This window comes from Cucurbita pepo, chromosome 13 (genome assembly GCF_057944985.1).
Source record: "Cucurbita pepo subsp. pepo isolate OVF chromosome 13, ASM5794498v1, whole genome shotgun sequence".
Taxonomy (NCBI): domain Eukaryota; kingdom Viridiplantae; phylum Streptophyta; class Magnoliopsida; order Cucurbitales; family Cucurbitaceae; genus Cucurbita; species Cucurbita pepo.
In genome coordinates this window covers 12,929,147-12,947,521 of record NC_141810.1, presented here as the reverse complement: position 1 = coordinate 12,947,521, position 18,375 = coordinate 12,929,147, and the positions used below count along the sequence as shown (strand labels likewise).

General features: G+C 37.9%; 4 protein-coding genes and 2 non-coding genes across 6 annotated transcripts; 4 read left to right on the top strand and 2 right to left on the bottom strand.

The window, feature by feature from the left end:
* Positions 1-764: 764 nt before the first annotated feature.
* Positions 765-7,114, bottom strand: LOC111808491 (DIS3-like exonuclease 2). The gene is made up of 7 exons (XM_023694494.2): positions 6,669-7,114; positions 5,856-6,283; positions 5,691-5,744; positions 5,489-5,557; positions 2,638-4,860; positions 1,984-2,055; positions 765-1,909 (listed from the first exon to the last, which is right to left on the bottom strand). The coding sequence occupies exons 1-7, from the start codon at positions 6,784-6,786 to the stop codon at positions 1,490-1,492; spliced, it is 3,384 nt and encodes a 1,127-aa protein (XP_023550262.1). The 5' UTR covers positions 6,787-7,114; the 3' UTR covers positions 765-1,489.
* Positions 7,115-7,535: 421 nt separating this feature from the next.
* TRNAG-GCC (transfer RNA glycine (anticodon GCC)) lies at positions 7,536-7,606 on the bottom strand. Its single transcript has one exon. It is a non-coding gene; the product is annotated as a tRNA-Gly (tRNA).
* A 1,427-nt stretch (positions 7,607-9,033) lies between these two features.
* On the top strand, positions 9,034-9,104 carry TRNAG-GCC (transfer RNA glycine (anticodon GCC)). Its single transcript has one exon. It is a non-coding gene; the product is annotated as a tRNA-Gly (tRNA).
* A 236-nt stretch (positions 9,105-9,340) lies between these two features.
* Positions 9,341-11,588, top strand: LOC111809054 (uncharacterized). Its single transcript, XM_023695381.2, has 4 exons — positions 9,341-9,485; positions 10,859-10,962; positions 11,058-11,208; positions 11,312-11,588. The coding sequence occupies exons 1-4, from the start codon at positions 9,467-9,469 to the stop codon at positions 11,344-11,346; spliced, it is 309 nt and encodes a 102-aa protein (XP_023551149.1). The 5' UTR covers positions 9,341-9,466; the 3' UTR covers positions 11,347-11,588.
* A 139-nt stretch (positions 11,589-11,727) lies between these two features.
* LOC111809053 (flavonol synthase/flavanone 3-hydroxylase) lies at positions 11,728-13,393 on the top strand. Its single transcript, XM_023695380.2, has 3 exons — positions 11,728-12,497; positions 12,561-12,888; positions 12,953-13,393. Exons 1-3 carry the CDS (start codon positions 12,031-12,033, stop codon positions 13,163-13,165), a joined length of 1,008 nt encoding a protein of 335 aa, XP_023551148.1. The 5' UTR covers positions 11,728-12,030; the 3' UTR covers positions 13,166-13,393.
* Positions 13,394-14,368: 975 nt separating this feature from the next.
* On the top strand, positions 14,369-15,449 carry LOC111808096 (cold shock protein 2-like). Its single transcript, XM_023693901.2, has one exon. The coding sequence runs from the start codon at positions 14,564-14,566 to the stop codon at positions 15,158-15,160; it is 597 nt and encodes a 198-aa protein (XP_023549669.1). The 5' UTR covers positions 14,369-14,563; the 3' UTR covers positions 15,161-15,449.
* The last annotated feature ends 2,926 nt before the right edge of the window (positions 15,450-18,375 follow it).

The window sequence follows — 18,375 nt, the reverse complement described above, 5'->3', positions numbered from 1 at the left end:
TTTATTTCACATGATAAAAAAAAAAAAACAATAATTAAAATTATCATATGGTGCAACTACATTGGTTCACGGGTACCGATGAAAATTTTTCAATTTCAACTATACATTCTATTGCTATTCTATGGATTAAAATTATCTATAGAGCAAAATGTAACGATCAAAATAGTTATTTTTTGAAAGTTAAAGAACCAAAACATATATTATAAAAGTTCGAGGACCGAAATGAAATAAACTTAAATGTTGAAAGTAGAGTCTTAGTCTATTTATTTCAACTACACCTAATGCATAAGAAAAACAAGTGCATGAATCAAAGGTGTGAATATGAATATTGCTCAAATAAGAACAGTTCCACCATGCTTGAAATATGAGAACATCCTTAATGTAATGCATAAAAAGCCTAAGCTGACCTTCATTCTGAGCAACTTGAGAGCTACAACTGGATAGGGTGGACCATGGCGGCTGCTCTTGTAGAATGTCCCTTTTCAAAAACATGTTCAAGCTCCTCCACAATCTTCTCCTGCAAAAATCTTGATTTTGTGGTTGATTCAACCAACTTAGTAGCAGAATCAAGAGCACTGCACATCTGAAAATGACCCAAATACAGTAATGGAAGCCAATAAATGCTAAAGCCCAAATTTCAGACCCTACGAAAGTAAAGCTCAGACCCAAAAGCTAGAGTGTCTAGAAACTGATCTTCGAGAGTGTTTATCGATGGGTTATAAGACAACCCATTATAGTTCACCAAACTTGATCATTACAAACCATTATGAAAGCAATTGTAGATGTTAATATCATTATTTGGTTTAAATAGTACAATCAAAGCTACAAACGCAAGGCGAGAATACCTGCAGTAAAATGAACACCTGTGTCTCAACATAAGGAAATTAAGTATTCGAACAGCAGCGGCAAACCATTCTCAGAAAGTTTTGAAAATACAGAGAAGTACCTAAGAAGAGGTATCAATCAATACAACCTAGTTTTCGAGCTGCCCAACGACCAAAAAAAATCTTGATTGGGCTGCAAACAAAGAAGTGATGAGAGGAGAAAGCAATGTATTTAGTATGAAGCTGGGTTGCTGATGGGTGGGAGGGATCCAGCATCAAGCCGCATCACAAAAAAGTTACAGTGAATGGGAACTGGCCGACAAAAAACAACGGCCTTCTCCAGAAACCAGCTTCCTTTCTTTCCCCTACACAACTAAAAAGCAATTAGAGCTGAAGCCGCATTGTATTTCTTTCTCCATCCTTTATCTACAACTCTCTCCACCAGATCGATCATGTTTTCTTCCCTACTTAATGAAGCTTCAGCAGATATTACAACAACGTCACTAAAACCCTATTGCCTTGCACTGGTTTTCTTATCTACAACAGAGCTAGGCAATTCCCAGAAAGCAAAAAGAGAAAAAACTGTCTGTGTCATTATATCACATGCTGAAGGAAGGAGCAGTGGATTGGCAACAAATGATTTGCCGCATCAAACACCATATATTTTACTTTAAATATGAGCTCATATATAGCCTAACCCCGATGTCGATGGGTCCATCATCGCCACCAACGGCATGAAGTGCTACTGGTATTGTCGAAAGGAGCCTTACTGTGAGGGGGAAAACTGCAGGCTCAATTCCAGTATCTGAAACATGAGATTTCAAATTGGATTCCTGTTCCACAACAGCACCCCCTGTGCCTGTTCCACCCAACTCACTAGGACTCACTCCAAGCGTCCTCTGTTTAACATTCTGGTCGCAAGGAGAAACAACTAGTGCAACATCTTCCAATGCCTTCCATTTAATTGAACCTCTACTCCTATGCGAGCGCCTAGTACCAAAAAAACTAAGCACCAATGTAGATGTAGTTTCGAGCCATTCAACTGCCAAGCCTTCAGTTTCATCGTAGTATACTCTTCGCTCAATCTGATATCATAAAAGAAAATAATAAATACCAGTTCAGATATTAAAAAATTAATACAGGTTCAAAGAACACTCACAGCCAGCTTCTGTATATACAGAGACATAAATCTTGGACCAAGGCCCAATACCCTAGCATCTGAGAACAAAACCTGCAAAAAATATAAAGAAGAAGCCACCGATGAATCAATCATCCGTTGAAACTTAGTACTTATAGGACAAAGAAAAACATAATAACATTAGCAACGTCTTTCAAAAGCTTGAATAAGCCCAGTAGCAGACCAAATATGTTTGAAGATAATAGAAAGTTTAACATGGAAATGTAGCATTCCTACGAAAGTATGGAAAGAACGCAACAAATACCACCAATGGGAGAATTTTATGATATGCAACATAACAATGAATTTAGGTTGTTGATTCAATTATATAATACAATGACAAATGGAATACTTTTTTTTTTTTTTTTTGGGGGGGGGGGGGGGGGGGGGGGGGGATCGAATCGTAAAGGAAGGGTGGCGGACTGCAAACTAAGGGATAAAAGAAACCTACAAGAAGCCACTACATATAGAGAAAAGAAATTAAATAAGCATAGTATGAGCAATCCGTACGTAACAACTGCTCACAGTTCGAAACAAAATAGCAATTGATCATTGAACCAGTTTAGAGAAAGAACCCAACTAGAAGAAATGACAAATGTAGTTGCACCACATCACAAAAAGGCATAAAGGGAATACCTTTTTTTTCTTCAAAAGAGCCCACATGTAGAGCTTATCACAACCATCCGCAACATGCTTACTCGCCAATTTTCTGTTATTGCAGTGCAGAGCAACATCTGCAAGTAATTTAGCGCATGGAACTCCATGCCTTAATGCCGCAGATGATAATGCTTCTCTACCTTCTAAGGAGTCGGCAGCATCCTTGTCAAAATACATGCCAGTAAAACATCTAATCTGCTCATCACTATTAACTTTCTGTATCATTCCTCGGTGCTTCAAATACAACTTCTCAGCCTCAATTGCGGCTGCAAGAGTGCGATGGACTACAATATCAGGATACCGTCGCAATGGTGAAGTGAAATGTGTGTATAGGGGGACAGCCAGTGCATAATGACTCCCCTTTTCACCATCTTTTAACTCTCCACTACAGAAATAAGTTGCTAACTGCATGGGCCTTGTAGCGTAGGATGTGAGAATATCGAACAGCAAAGGATCATCATGAAGTTTTATCCTTATCTGCTCTAATGACTGTTGGAACTGGACTGAAGAGGATGTGTCAAGTTCAAAACCATGCTTAGAACAAAATGATTCAAATTCTCTGAGTTTCCTCAATATAGGTTCAGGATGCCTTCTCAATAGTGCACTGTCGGGAAAAGTTCTGGATATAACTTCGGCCACACTTGTGTTTGCTAAAAGCATGAACTCCTCGACAAGAAAATTTGAATCCTTTTGCTCATAAAACGTACTATCATATGGAATTCCATATTCATCATATAAATATACTATTTTAGAGTTCTCAAGCCGCAAAGCCCCATCTCTAAATCTCTTCTTCTTCAGAGTTTTTGAAATTTCATGAAGAAGTTTAACAGATGAAATGACATCAGGCCATGCAAACTGACCATGCAACTGGGGATAATTATTCCCTAAATTCTTCGAACTATCGGAATCAATCAATCCATCAATTATGTCCTGAGCATGTTCATATGAGAGTTTGCAACATGAGCATATCACAGTACGGCCAATCCAACGATCTTTAACATCTCCACAATTATCTATGTCCAAAAACAATGAAAATGCAAGTCTATCCACTCCAGGGCTAAGTGAACCTACATTCTCAGAGAGTAACGGTGGCAACATTGGTATCTTGCGCTGCAGAAGATAAACACTCGTTGATCGGATTTGAGCTTCCTTATCTAAGGCAGTATCTGGCAATACAAAATGTGATACATCAGCAATATGAATGCCAACTCTGAAGATGCCATTGGCTAATTTTTGAACCGATAAAGCATCATCAAGATCCGAGGCAGAAGAAGGATCAATAGTAAATACGCATAAATTTCTTAGATCTCTTCTGCATTGAAGTTCCTCGGGTGGGATTTTCCAAGGGGTATGAGGGAGGCAAGCCAGCGAATCATTGGAGAATTCACATGAATGAATCGCATTTTCAAATAAAATAGCATCAATATGTGACGCTACTTCACTCCCCCGTCCTAAAACATGCAAGACATGTGCTTGTGGAGCTGAACTCTCATTAACCCATTCATGAATTTTTACAGCCACTAACTCGTTTTCAACTGTAACATCACCATTGTCCAATCTCTTCTTAATGCTGTCAGGTAAATCTCCTGCAAGAACCATCATTGTCGGGAATCTTGCATCATTAGGCATCAACTGGACATATCCACAATTATGCGATGGCGATAAACATGATTTTGTATTCATCTCTTTCATATAAATCTCCTGGAAGGAGAGAAACTTCTTGACATTAAGATGGCCAACAATACTTTCTCGCTGTCGGGTCTTTTCTAGGATGGCTACCACCCTGCCAGTCGGTCTTTTCCCAGGATATGAACTAATCACTGCACAGATCCTCTGGATGGCCTTAGACACATCATCTTGATTACTAGAATAATGTGCTTCTGGAGGATCCACAACTGACGACTGATATACATCACGTTGCTCGTTCTTTAATAAAACATCACCACAAGCAGTTCCATCCAAAATTTTGTCCTCACTACAACACCTCTTATCAGGTGAAGAGGAACTCCTAAAACTGTCAGACTTAACACTGGCATCAACTTTATTCTTGCCTTTACAATTACGGCCGTCATTTTCAGTCGCCTCTACAGGTAAGTTGGCATCTTCCACTGAATGTGTACAGTTATGGGCCTCGCTAGTGCCTTTCATCCTAGTCCACGATGTAAGAGGGTCCACCATAATTGCAACTATGTCTCCTTCCACCTAGATGAGCACAGTGAATCTAAATAAAAAAAAAAACCTCTACCCCTGAACAAAAAAATTTAGATCATGGAAATTTCCCCATTTTTACATTTTGATTGTTCTTCTTGCAATTCTATAGAAGCCAAAATACAAGTTGCTATATTTTTACTTGAAGGGGAAATCACAGAATTGGGATGTTTCCGACAGAAGAAGATCAACACAGTCAAATAAAAAAGAGAGGTAAACAAACAACAGAACTAATTGTCCCATTCCATTAGTGTACACTATAAAGAAAAATTCAAAACAAAACATAAATAAACCAGTTGATGTTTCTAGGCCTCATAGTGTCATGTCAGTTCCTAAATGTAAGCACCTTTTAAATCACTTATCTCCTAAACAAAGATAAGAAGTTAATACGTCTAGCCATCTAGGTAAAATATGGACCATAGATGAGATACCCATACATGTAGAAATAGCATGACCAAATATTCTAAGATTAGAAGCATAAATCAAAGCTCATTTGACAAAAAAATGAACCAAAATGTTTGAATCTTTCTAGAAACCCTACAACGAATTTTAAGTTTGTGCATGAGCAAAGTGCATGAAAGCATGTGTTCATATGTGTGCTTGTGTGTGAGAGAGTACTTACAGCTCTGTTCTGAGATGCAATTCCATTGATTAAGACATCAACTGGTAGTCCGTCAATTTTGCAGTAGGCCTACAAGATTAACATATCATGTTAAAACAAAACTTAAAAGAAATATGTGAAAAAAACATAATCAGCTTATATTCAGAGAATGACATATCAAAGGGTTTTCCAATAAAATATACTAAAGAGATTTGACACGGACCTCAAGTCTATTGTGGGCATTAACGCGAAATAAAGCTCTAAATATGTCACCTTTCTGCAAAAGTGGAAACAACAGCGAAAATGCTGCATTATATCAGAAAACTTTATATCATTTGAACAAAGCACTCTCCCATAGAATCATGCAAAATCAGAATGTCACACTGACCTGTAATCCTTCATCGACATCCTCCACGGACCAGTGTGAAGCAAAGTATTTCCTTTGCGTGTTATTTTCAGTTACATCAGCAGGAGGGGAGTGCTGATTTATAGAGATCCCAGGCATCCTTCCACAAACAATCTGTTCAGGACATGATTTTATAATCTTTCCACCAGCATCCAATGGATGAAGATTTTCATTTATCAAATTTTGCGACTCAGATAATTCAGCTTCTTCGCTAATATGCAGAGGGGGCAAAGAACTAAACGCAATCTTATTTCTTCTGGTCACACCATGCTCTATTGGATGATTGGATTCATGAGCTTGTTGTGTCAAAGAAGAATGATTCGAGGGTGCTGTTAAGTTAGCATCTATTTTACCATTTTCCATGCACTCTGATGCTTCCCCCGACATTCCATTGACTGAACTACAAGACACTGCCAAAAGGGAAACCATATCTTGTAAGTAAAAGCATATTAAGAGTGCAAAGATGGTTTGGGGGAAACAAAAATAAGACACAAAAACAGCTTCTTGGCAACAAAAAAAAAAAAGACTTCTGAGAAATAAGCATCAAAGTAGTGATTTAGAATCAACACATACAACTGTGCCCCGATTGTTAACATCGAAAATTAGAGCAATATGCGAAGATTTCCGTATCAAAGAAGAATACAGTACTAACAAGTACAATATCTTAACCATACCCAGTCTTATACTCCTCCTAGGTTTCAATATCGACATATCCAAACAAAAGTATACTAATATTCAGCAAAATTCGACGAATTAAAACTAAAATTAAGCAAATCAAGTTACAGAGAATACTACCTGACGTCGAAATAGAGGCGTTCTGCTTAGATCGGCGATTGGATCGGCGCTTCTTCTTCTTCTCCTTGTCGCCATCATCATACCTCTCTGGAGTGGATTGCTCAACAGCTCCCCTCATAACTATAAACAGAACTATAAAGACAGAGAAAAACCCTCAAATCTGAACGAAAAAGAAGGAGATAAGAAGGCAATCTTCCGAATAGTTGAAAAAAAAGTAGACGGAAGACGCCTTTGGGGAATGGATCTAAAGGGCGTAAGAGAAGAAAAGGAGAAGGAATCAAAGAGAAGGCGTGAGATGGAGTTTATATAAACTGAGAGAGAGAGGAAGAAAGTGTTGGTGTTGGTGTTGGTGAGACTGTGGAAGAAAAAATGGCCGCGATGATTGGTCGGCGAAGACAAGGGCGCCGACTCTCGATTCCTTTGTCTTCCCACTTCGCTTTCTCTTTTTTATTTTTCCTTTTTTATCCTTTTACTTTTTATTTTTCAAATTATTTTAAAAATACAAAAATGGTGTGAAGCTGCCCTGCTTGCTAAGATTGGTCAGTCTACTGACACGTGTCCTTCTCCGTTTGTGCGTTCCTCTCTGCAGCGCCTCTTCCACTGTCTACTTCCGGTCACTGCTGTCTTTTGCTCTTCCCAATCTGTTCTCTTTACTCCTTATCCAATTTATTATCTTCGTCTCTTCAAATCTCTTTTTGTCCTTCGGGTTTAGTGAGTTAAAATATATTTTTCTGAACAAAAATTATTAAAATTTTATTTCAAAAAAAGTCGAGCTCTGATGCGTTGATATTTTCGCCAGAACAATCGGACGGTTGTGATCGACCCTGATCACAATCAACGCTGTTTTCTTCATTGCAAGACCATTAATGCACCAGCCGGGAATCGAACCCGGGTCTGTACCGTGGCAGGGTACTATTCTACCACTAGACCACTGGTGCTTGTTGAAATGATGTCCAAATACCTTTAGTATATCTAAAATCTTAATTGTACAACAAAAAAAAATGTTATAATTTCAGCTAATTTTCCTTTTTATTAAGCAAATTTATTTAATTTTGTTGATTTGTCACTGGCCCTCTTTATTTATTTTTAATCAAATTGGCTTTGTAAGATTTATTATTATTATCCATTGACATTTGCCTCTTTACCTACAACAATATAATTGTTTTTAGGTTATTTTTTCATAGTTATATTATGCATTTAAGACTCGAGCAACTCAACGCTCGTGTGGCACTCAGCCCACGACCTAAATGCACACCTCCCACGACTCGACTTGCACTCTCGACCCACTTTGTTGCTGGTAATACATTCATATTTGATACAACCTTGTGCATATATATGTTCACGCACCACGATATTTATAGGATTTGGCGATATGACCATGAGGGTGAGTAACATATAACATGCTTGCAAGTGTTTGTATGTTCCAACAAATCAAATATGTTTTAAATTCCGCCAATGAGTGTGTGTTTTCTACTTATGTAGTTTTGTAAAACATTCGATAATCTTTTAAATGTTAAAGTTATGCTATATCATCTTTTAAATGTGATGTTTTATCGAGATCCCAAACAGAATATTTAAATGATTAAAATTTTATTAAAAATTCTAAAAGTTATAAGATGTCACGATATTATTGACAAATGTCAACTTCCTACATTAATATTTTAAATATGAATATGTTATATATATATATAAAAGAAAAAAAAAAGTCATAATTAAAATTTATTTATTGCAACTCCACAATGTCAATAATGTCGTGCCAAATACAGTACAAGTCCATGATTTTAATTCATTTTATGCAAGTTGCGTGTGATATACTATGGTCCGAAGTCAATATTCGTAAGACTATATTTAATAATGTAAATAGTGGATATATAAAGAAGAGATACTATATCTATTTATTTTAACAAGTAGTATCGCTCGAAAATATTATACCATTATCAAAGTTAGGTGTGAATCAAAGAAATTGAGGTCCGCCCTACCTTACAACCCTTAATACGTCGTAATATTGAAATTTGAATGTATAGAAATTATGTTGAAAATTATATTATATGAAATTACTCATTAAAAATGTTATTAGGAAACAAAAATTATTTTTATAGAAATATATATATTAAAATTTCCACAATATTATTGTTATTATTATTATTATTGAGTTACAGGGAGCAATGAGTTGGCAGGGCTAAATTTGTCCAATTCCAATTTTGTTTCCCCGAAATTCAACATAAAAAGTTATGTTTCATTATTAATGAGTCGAAATAGGCATATATGGGGTTTTAATCATGGACGTCAATATACTTTTAAATATAGATTAATTAATCTACAAATATTTTATTGAATTAAATCAAAATGATAATTATCTCAACAAGCACCAGTGGTCTAGTGGTAGAATAGTACCCTGCCACGGTACAGACCCGGGTTCGATTCCCGGCTGGTGCATTAAAGTTCTTGCGATGAAGAAATCAGCGCTGATCGTGATCAGGGTCGATCACAACCGTCCGATTATTCTGGCGAAACTATCAACGCATCAGAGCTCGACCTTTTGTCTTTTTGGTTTAACAAAATGCGGACCGGCACGGTTTACCCTGGTCGCTAACACGTCATCCAGTTTGTTAATTTTTTTTAAAAAATATATGTTAAAATATGACGTGGCTGTAGCCAATCACACGCAAATCTGTAAAAATGGAAGCGGAAATTTCTAGTCGACCGAAGACTTACGAGAACGGTAATTCGACCTCCAGCTTTAAGAATATCGCATTTCTTTCGCTTCGACATCGTGAAGGCTCTGGAAAGTTTCGCCGATGGCGTACGTTGAACGAGGTTCTCTCTCAATTTCTAATCAGTTCTATTTTGATTTCACTGCCGAGAGATTGGTTGATGACTTTATTTTGGAAATATTTTAGATTTTGTTTTCCAATTTCTGTCGTAGAATTGGGGATGTTGGTTCTCTTTTTGTCTTCAGAAATGATCCTTGGATGTTTTGGTTGTCCATGTATTGTATTCTAATACTTTCCCGATTTCCCGTGGTACTGTGCATTCATGATTCTGGTTTCGATTTTGAGCTTATTAGGTTAGATCCAGTAATTTTTTTTCTGGAATACGTGGTATTCTTACGGCGCTTTGATTTGATTGCATATCTCTCGGTCTTTTTTCTAACTAATTGTTAGAAGCTTCGTGAATATTATGTTGTCAAATAGGAAATGGAAAAATTGTACGCAAAAGATCAAACCACAGGAATTGAAATAAACGTAGGTCATGAATTTAATCACGAAAAGGGAAAAGAGAGCGATGTTCTACGACGTAATGGAATGATAGGGAAAATAGAGAAATATGGTGGATGAGTTCGGGAAATTTTTAGTCATTTAATGACATAGATCAGACACATAGCTTGATGGTTTTATTATGTTATATGAGTTGAATTCTTATTTCATTTCCTTGAACTTCAAATTTGGTGGTGCCATTTTCTCAAGCTGTTACTGACACTTCAAAGATCAAGGTATTTGGTTATTTCTCTGAATGTGTGGATAAAGTGACCGCGGGTTTATAACTTCTCCACTCTATTTCTAGCTCTACACTTTGTATAAAATTATATGGTCATAGACTTTAGTGAATTTAATTGAGGATAAAGGGCCTGGAAAATGGCCCTTCACTCAAAGGGTTACCATTCGTTTAAGAGGAATTTTTTGTCTTTTCATTGGTCAATGTAAAATTAAAAATTGTATTGCATTTGCCTTTTGTTTATCTGGCTCTTCAGTGTTAGTGATCAATGTGAAGTCCATGTCTTAAAGCATGATATATTGCTTCTTTGTGTCATCTATTTCTTAAGCACTACCTGATTGTTAAATTTTGTGAAATCACCATAATTTCAACTGAATCAATGAGATAAAAATGTATCATATTCCCATGTTTGGCAGATTTTCTTGATTCTCTGCAAGTGCTGCTTAAGAATTTGATTTTTTTTCATGCACCCATGAAAACGTGTCTACGACATTAGGAGGTTATCAGGAAAAGTTTAATGTTCTGAACTTGGTATTGGGATTGCTCCTTTTGGTCATCTGTTGAGCAGGATTCTCAGAGTGGGTTTTTGGGACAAGAAGTTGTTTAGTCTAAGGTTTATTGAACGTGGATGTTTCCGAGTTGTTGATTCTGTTGAGCATTACTGACCAACTGTGCACTTGCGTGATATCTTGTAGGCGTTGTGAAATCCCAGAGATCATTCTGGCGTCTCAAAACCATCACTGATTTCTTCTGGGCCATCGTAAACATTATTGGTGTGTTCTTTACCACCTTGTTTTCGGTAAGTTATTCCTTATTCTTACGCTGGAAAAATGTTAGCATTCAGAACAACCATCATCTTGGGAAGGAAGATTAAGTTTCCATGCTTCTTTGTAGATGGAAAAATCAGAGGCTTATAGAAAAGGATCCGGTTCTGGAAAGAAATGGGACGGTGGTGGCCCTGGAGGTCCTGGATCAGGGCCTTACGGTGGTGGTCGTCCACGCGGTCCACCTCGCGGTCTCGATAACGTTCGAGGGATCGATCATAGTAAGTTGAATGCTTGTTTTTTTTGGAACTCTTTTCCCCCATACATGGATTTGATTTGATTTGATATATTTACTGCTCTGCAATCTTAACTTATTGCAATCAGGTTCATTACCTGCTTGTGGCTCGTGCTGTGGCTAAGTTCGGCTGCTTCCATGGTGCGTCCGCATTAAGCTCTCTCTGTAGACGACGTTATTTCAATTTAAAAATTGTGGGACGTGCTGTAAATGTCAATGGGAAAATGATACCTTGGATTATACATTAGTATACTACTATATGCCAAACGAAAACGTAAATCCTTAATCTAATCTTTGTGCATGTATTATGATTATTAATTAAACGCTATTTGGCAAATTATAAACAGTCCTGAGTGATTTGGCAAACCTAAATCGGTTAACTACTTCCCTATTATAGCTTTCCTTACTTTGGCGACAATATTTAAGAACATTCATGGAATTGCCCACATTCATACGATTATTCCTTCATTATTGCATATGAAATTGAATTTATATCTAACGTCCATACAAATTCAAAAAAAGAAAAACTTCTAATACTGTGGCTTCTTGCCATTTTTGAAAGAGGTTGACTCCACAGACCACAATCATGAGGTGACTATTCTGAGAAATTTGAAGGATCCTTGTATGTGAAAAGAAGTGGCAGCCCTTCAATTGTGCTGAAAAGACGCACCGATCGCCCAGTGGTTTGAAACAATCTGTATGCCTCTGTTTCTCTCCGCCTCTCCTGCCCATCCCTTTCTTCTCCCTCACCAAAATTCATAAATTCATCCCACTCCCATCCCAACACACAAACCCATTCCTTTCCCAAATGGAGGTCGGGAGGGTCCAGGACATCGCTTCCTCGGCGCTCTTCTCCGGTAGTCTCCCGGCTGAGTTCGTCCGCCCCGACACCGAGCAGCCCGGAATCACCACCGTCAAAGGCCAACTCCTCGCTGTTCCCGTCATCGATTTCAAAAACCCAGATGAAGACTCTGTTATCAGAGCCATCGACGACGCTTCTCGCAATTGGGGCATGTTTCAAATCATCAACCACGACATCCCAAATGAGGCAATCGCCCATTTGCAGGCTGTCGGGAAGGCATTCTTCGAACTCCCACCGGAGGAGAAAGAGGTCTACGCTAAGCCCCCTGATTCCAAATCCGTCGAAGGCTACGGAACCAAACTCCAAAAGGAAGTCGATGGAAAAAAGGGTTGGGTCGACCATTTGTTCCACATCATTTGGCCCCCTTCTGCCATCAACTTCAAATTCTGGCCCCAAAACCCCCCTTCCTACAGGTACGGACATGATTGTTGATTTGTTGAAAGATCATAGCTCTTGATTGGTTACTGGGTTTGCAGGGCTGCGAATGAGGAGTACAGAAAACACTTACATGGGGTTGTGGATAAGCTCTTCAGAAGCCTCTCGCTGGGGCTGGGGCTTGAAGGGCACGAGCTAAAAGAGAGCGCCGGTGGAGACAAATTGGTGTATTTACTGAAAATCAATTACTACCCGCCATGCCCATGTCCTGATCTGGCTCTTGGAGTCCCTGCTCACACCGACATGTCGACCATTACAATTCTTGTGCCCAATGATGTTCAAGGCCTGCAAGCGTTTAGAGATGGGCATTGGTACAACGTCAATTACATCCCCAATGCCCTCGTTATCCATATCGGCGACCAAATTGAGGTAATGAAAGATTTGTTCATTTTTCTTTTGAAAAAGGCTAAATCAGAACTGTTTTGTGGGGCAGATACTGAGTAATGGGAAGTACAAGAGTGTGCTTCACAGGACGACAGTGAAAAAGGATAGGGTGAGGATATCATGGCCGGTGTTTCTGGAGCCACCGCCGGAGTTTGAAGTTGGGCCTCATCCGAAATTGGTCGACCAAGACAATCCGCCAAAGTATAAGACGAAGAAGTATGGTGAGTATGCGTATTGCAAGCTAAACAAGATTCCCCAGTGACTCTAAACGCCGCCGCCGCCGATTCTGAGAGTCTGCAACCTCTTCCTTAATCGTCGTCTGCATGTCTTCTCCGGCCGCCGTTTTCTGTTAAGTGGTTACAATGTTTCCGGCGGCCGGTTACTTGAATCATGGAATTTATTTTAATAACACATTAAAGGAAAAAAAAAATATATTATCTATTTTACTAATTAAGAACTTAATTATGATTGGTAAAAGCTTTTCCTTTTCTTTTCTTTAATTTATTGACGAAACGATAAAATCTTGTTTTATTTACATGGAAACTAAATATAAAGATTTCAAAATAAAAATGCCAAGCAAAGTTTTAATATAATTCCAGTGTATCCATTATATATATATATATATATATATATATATATATATTTGTTAACTACCATTAATATATATATATTTTGGGTATAATATATATGTACACATAATAGCAAAATAATTCAATTTTATTTTCATTTGTTTATTATTTTGAATTTATACTCATCATACAATATACATATATATATATATATATATATATATCATGTATTTTCACTCCATTAAAAAATAAAAACTTTAATATAACATTTTTTTAAAAGAATAATAATCAGAAATAAAAATCTTTGTGAGGGACTCGATTTCCGCCCCAATTCTCATAAAGTAAATGAAAATTTTATGTGGGAAAGGCTTCCATATCCCCGTCTTGCCTCGTTTCATAAACATCTCTAATTATGCTCCCTTAATATTTGAATATCTGTCGCATTATTTTTAATGTTTTTATTCTTGATATACGTCTCAAACTAAGCTTACTATGTCTTTTACATGTCTTTTTTGTTCGTTGTTCTTGACGTTGTCTTCTTTTCTTAAAATGTCCGTTTTTTAAAAGGAAAAAAATGAATAAACTGGACTAAATTTAGAATTGTGGGCTTGGCCGGCCCAGTTAATACTGGACTAAATTAATCAAGTAAGCAGTCTGGGCCAACCCAGCCCAGCCCAATTAATACTTAGTGGGCTTGGCCCGTTTATAAATCGCTTAAATGGGCCTTATTGGGCTGATATAATTATATGACAATAATCAGTATTATTTTTAATAATTTTTTGGATTACGTGTTGGTTTGCAGTTAACTCCGTTATTAAGCTGATGAGGTGGCAATAGCCAATGGATAAGGGTGAAGAGAGGCTAAGCAGCTATCTGGAGCTGATAAAGCAGCTCGAACCATTCGATGGTTGGGTCCCGCCGAATCCTTCTTTTTCCTCGAATCTCTCTTTCCGAGAGATATCCACTTTCGAAAACTGAATCAATTCTCCAAAAACCTCTACTGTCCGCCATTGATTCCTTCTGTAAATATTCATTGCTACTAGCTCCTCCTGGATTGTGGATTGTTCTTTCTAGTTTCTTTCGTTCTTTCCATGGCTGAGGTGAAGAGATCGAGCGGCACTGTAAGGTGGTTTAGCGCGCAGAAGGGGTTCGGATTCATAGCTCCAGATGATGCTACGGACGATCTTTTTGTTCACCAGACGTCCATTCAATCTGAAGGATTTCGAACTCTTTTCGATGGTCAAGCGGTTGAGTTTTCCATTGATTATGACGAAGATCAACGCGCCAAGGCCGTGGATGTTACTGTAACGGGTAGATCTAGCGGATATGGAGGAGGCCGCGGGGGTGCGAGAGGTAGAGGCGGCGGTTATGGGAGGTTTGGTGGAGAAGGAGGTTATGGTGGTGGTGGGCGTGGTTTTGGCAGAGGAGGAGGACGGTACGACGGTCCAAGCGGTGGATTCGGCGGCGGGGGTGGTGGTCGTGGCGGTGGTGAGTGCTACAATTGTGGCCGGATGGGTCATTTGGCGAGGGATTGTTATAGGGGAAATGGCGGTGCGCCTCCTAGCCGTGGAGGGGGTCGTGGATACGGCGGTGGTCGGGGTTATGGCGGCGGCGGCGGCGGTCGTGGTTGTTACAATTGTGGAGATACAGGACATTTTGCTAGGGATTGTCAAAATGAAAGCAAATGAAGAATCTGGATCTTCCTTCAAGCGGTATTTACACTTATTCTGATGATTATTTTGGTTGGACTGTTAATTTTTTGGTGCGAATTCTGGGATTTTAGTGTGTTGGTGACTGCAAATCTGGTATTGAGGGCACAAGAATCCGTGGCAATTAAGCATAAGGCTTCGATTGTTCACTGTTTCTGGTTCTGGGTGTTCCATAATTTGTTGTTCAGAATTCGATGATGAATGATGCAATTGTTTGTATATGATGCTATACCTTTCCGGCATTTCTAATTCATTCTTCCTTTGATTATTGTGATGTTCTTAACATGTTATACAACATGATATGTGTAATCCATCATGATTAAATGTTCATGCCATTTTGTATGAAGTTCTTTCCTTGATTCTTTGGGCCGAACTTCCATTATTTGAGTTGGGATTATTGACTCGTTTTCTTCGTAAGGTTAGAAATCACAACACTCCATCGTTCACTTTGAGCATAAGCTCTCGTAGCTTTACTTTTGGTTTTCCCAAAAGGCCTCCTACCAAATAGAGATAGTATTCCTACCATCCACCCCTTGAACAAAGTATACTATAGAGTCTCCCTTGAGGTCTATGGAGTCCTCGAACAACCTCCCCTTATTCGAGACTCCTTCTCTAGTGCTCTTGAACAAAGTACAACATTTGTTTGACACTTGAGTCACTTTTAACTATACCTTCGAGGCTCACAATTTCTTTGTTCGACACTTGAGAACTCTATTGACATGACTAAGCTAAGGGAAAGACTCCGAAATCACAACCCTACACAATGGTATAATATTGTTTACTTTAAGTATAAGTTCTCGTGACTTTACTTTTGGTTTTCCCGGAAGATCTCATACCAATGGAGATAGTATTCCTTTCCTATAAATCTATACTCTTCTCCTTAACGTGGAACTCATCTCTCAACAATCCTCTAACACGGAACACCCAAAAGAGGAAGCTAATCCTATTTTAGATATCTTTCTAAGTGTTTGGCAGGAGAAGCTAAAGCCATTTCAGGGCTTCCAGATTTGAATTTTCTCCTATTTTGAGCATAGAAATCTTAGCTGCATCGGTGTAGGGTACATAGATTACTACCCACATTCTCATTTTGGATATCTGATTTGGGTTTTTGTTCAATCTCTGTAACAACTGTGTCATTATATTTGAAGCTTGAGAAAAATGGAGGTTTGTATTCAATCCAATTCTGCTCTGTTTTCTGAGAACTTCTGTAATCGTTTGTGCTTCTCCTTCACTGGTTTCTGCCAAAGTTGGATCCATGAAACTTCTAGATGAATCGTAACGTTCTTATGGAGACATTATTTGACTTACAGGTTGATGGGTTTGTTAAACGAATACGACTCTCCATAATGGTATGATATTTTCCACTTTGCGCATAAGCTCTCATAGCTTTGCTTTTGTCTTCCCCAAAACGCCTCATACTAGTGGAGATAGTATTCCTTAATTATAAACTCATGACCATTCCCTAAATTAGCGGATGTAGACTTTCATCATCCAACATCTCCCCTCGAACAAAGTACGCCTCCCCTTAATCGAGACTCGACTCCTTTTTCTTTTAGAGTCTTAGTCATTTTTTGCTATGCCTTCGAGGCGGGAGACTTGACTCTTTTTTCTTTTGGAGTCATTTGTTCGACATTTGTGGATTCTATTGACATGGCTAAGTTTAGAGCATGACTCTGATACCATGTTAGACAAATACGACTCTCCATAATGATAATGATATTGTCTATTTTGAGCATAAACTCTCGTGACTTTGCTTTGTGCTCTTCCAAAATACCTTATACTAATGGAGATAGTATTTCTTGATTATAAACCCTGATCATTCCTTAAATTAGTCGATGTGGACTCTCATCATCCAACAGAGTTTATGAATTTCAGTTCTTAGTTTCTTGTCTTCATGAAACCAATCGTATGCTTTTGTAGGGTTAATTAAGAGTAATCAGCGTATTCACATAGTTTACTGAAAAACTATTTGTGACGCTCGAGTAAAAGATGAGTATATTAATGAATCGTGACCACGTTCGAATGAGAGCGGTTCTTGAAGATAAAGTCTTTCAGAAAGACTTTCAAACATTGAAGTTATTATCTATACTAACAATATAAACTTTCCTTTTCGGTGGTTCAATGATAGGAACGACGTAGTTTACTAAAATGCTATTTATGATGCTCGAGCAAATGATGATGCATTAATGAACCGAAACCACATTGAAACGAGAGTGATCCTAAATATATACCTTCTTCTTCCGTGGCTCAATGATAGAACATGTTTAGTAAGAATAGTTTTCACTCTTTTAGGACCACGTTAACTAAAAGTTAATTTGACATGTCTTTAAAGTGTCGACATTTTACGGCGACGAGTATTTTGTTAAGGTGACCGTGATTTAATTAAAATTTAAGAGAATAGTTAAAAAAAGAAAAAAAAAAATCAAATGGTTTAAGAGGAAACATTTACTTAATTTTGTTTAAGAAAATACAATTTTTACTGCTCACAGTAAAAAAGGCAGAGTAAACCAAGGTCAAACATTTTGAAAAGTTGTTACCCAAATATCCCACCACTCAAACAAACATTGAAAAATTGTCATGTTGACGTGGCAGTACACATCACGTGCTGTCAGAATCTATCTCTGACATTGTGCACGTAGAAAAGCATTGTAGAAGAAGGGAAGCATCCATCTTTACTTATTTATTTATTTATTTATTTATTTTCGTTTCAGTTTTTAGTAAAAAGATAAATAAAGAGACTCAGATAGAAATAGATTCGATGGAAAAGATGGAAAAAGAAAAAAAAAAAAAGAAAAAAAAAGAAAAAAAAAAGAAAAAAAAAAGAAAAAAAAAAAGAAAGAAAAAGGTGTTATCTTGGAAATGTCTCAAAAGGGGTATATCACATGTGATGCCCAATATCCAATGGATCCGTTACACGTGTAGCCAGCGTGGACCCTACGCTGGATTTAACCTGCTGACTCATGTTTGGTCAAAGAAAAGGCGTATTGGTGGTCAGAAAAAAGTTAAATTGTCACTGTTAACTTTTCGGGTACGGGCCTGGGTTTGTAGGCCCATTTATTGACAAAATTATCATAAGCCCATCAACTCAATAGGGCCCACTTATCAGCCCAATGCTTTTGTACTATTTATATAGGGAGCCCACATACAGGCAGCTTTTGCAGAGACAGTTCCCAAAAGGACTATGACGTGGCCTT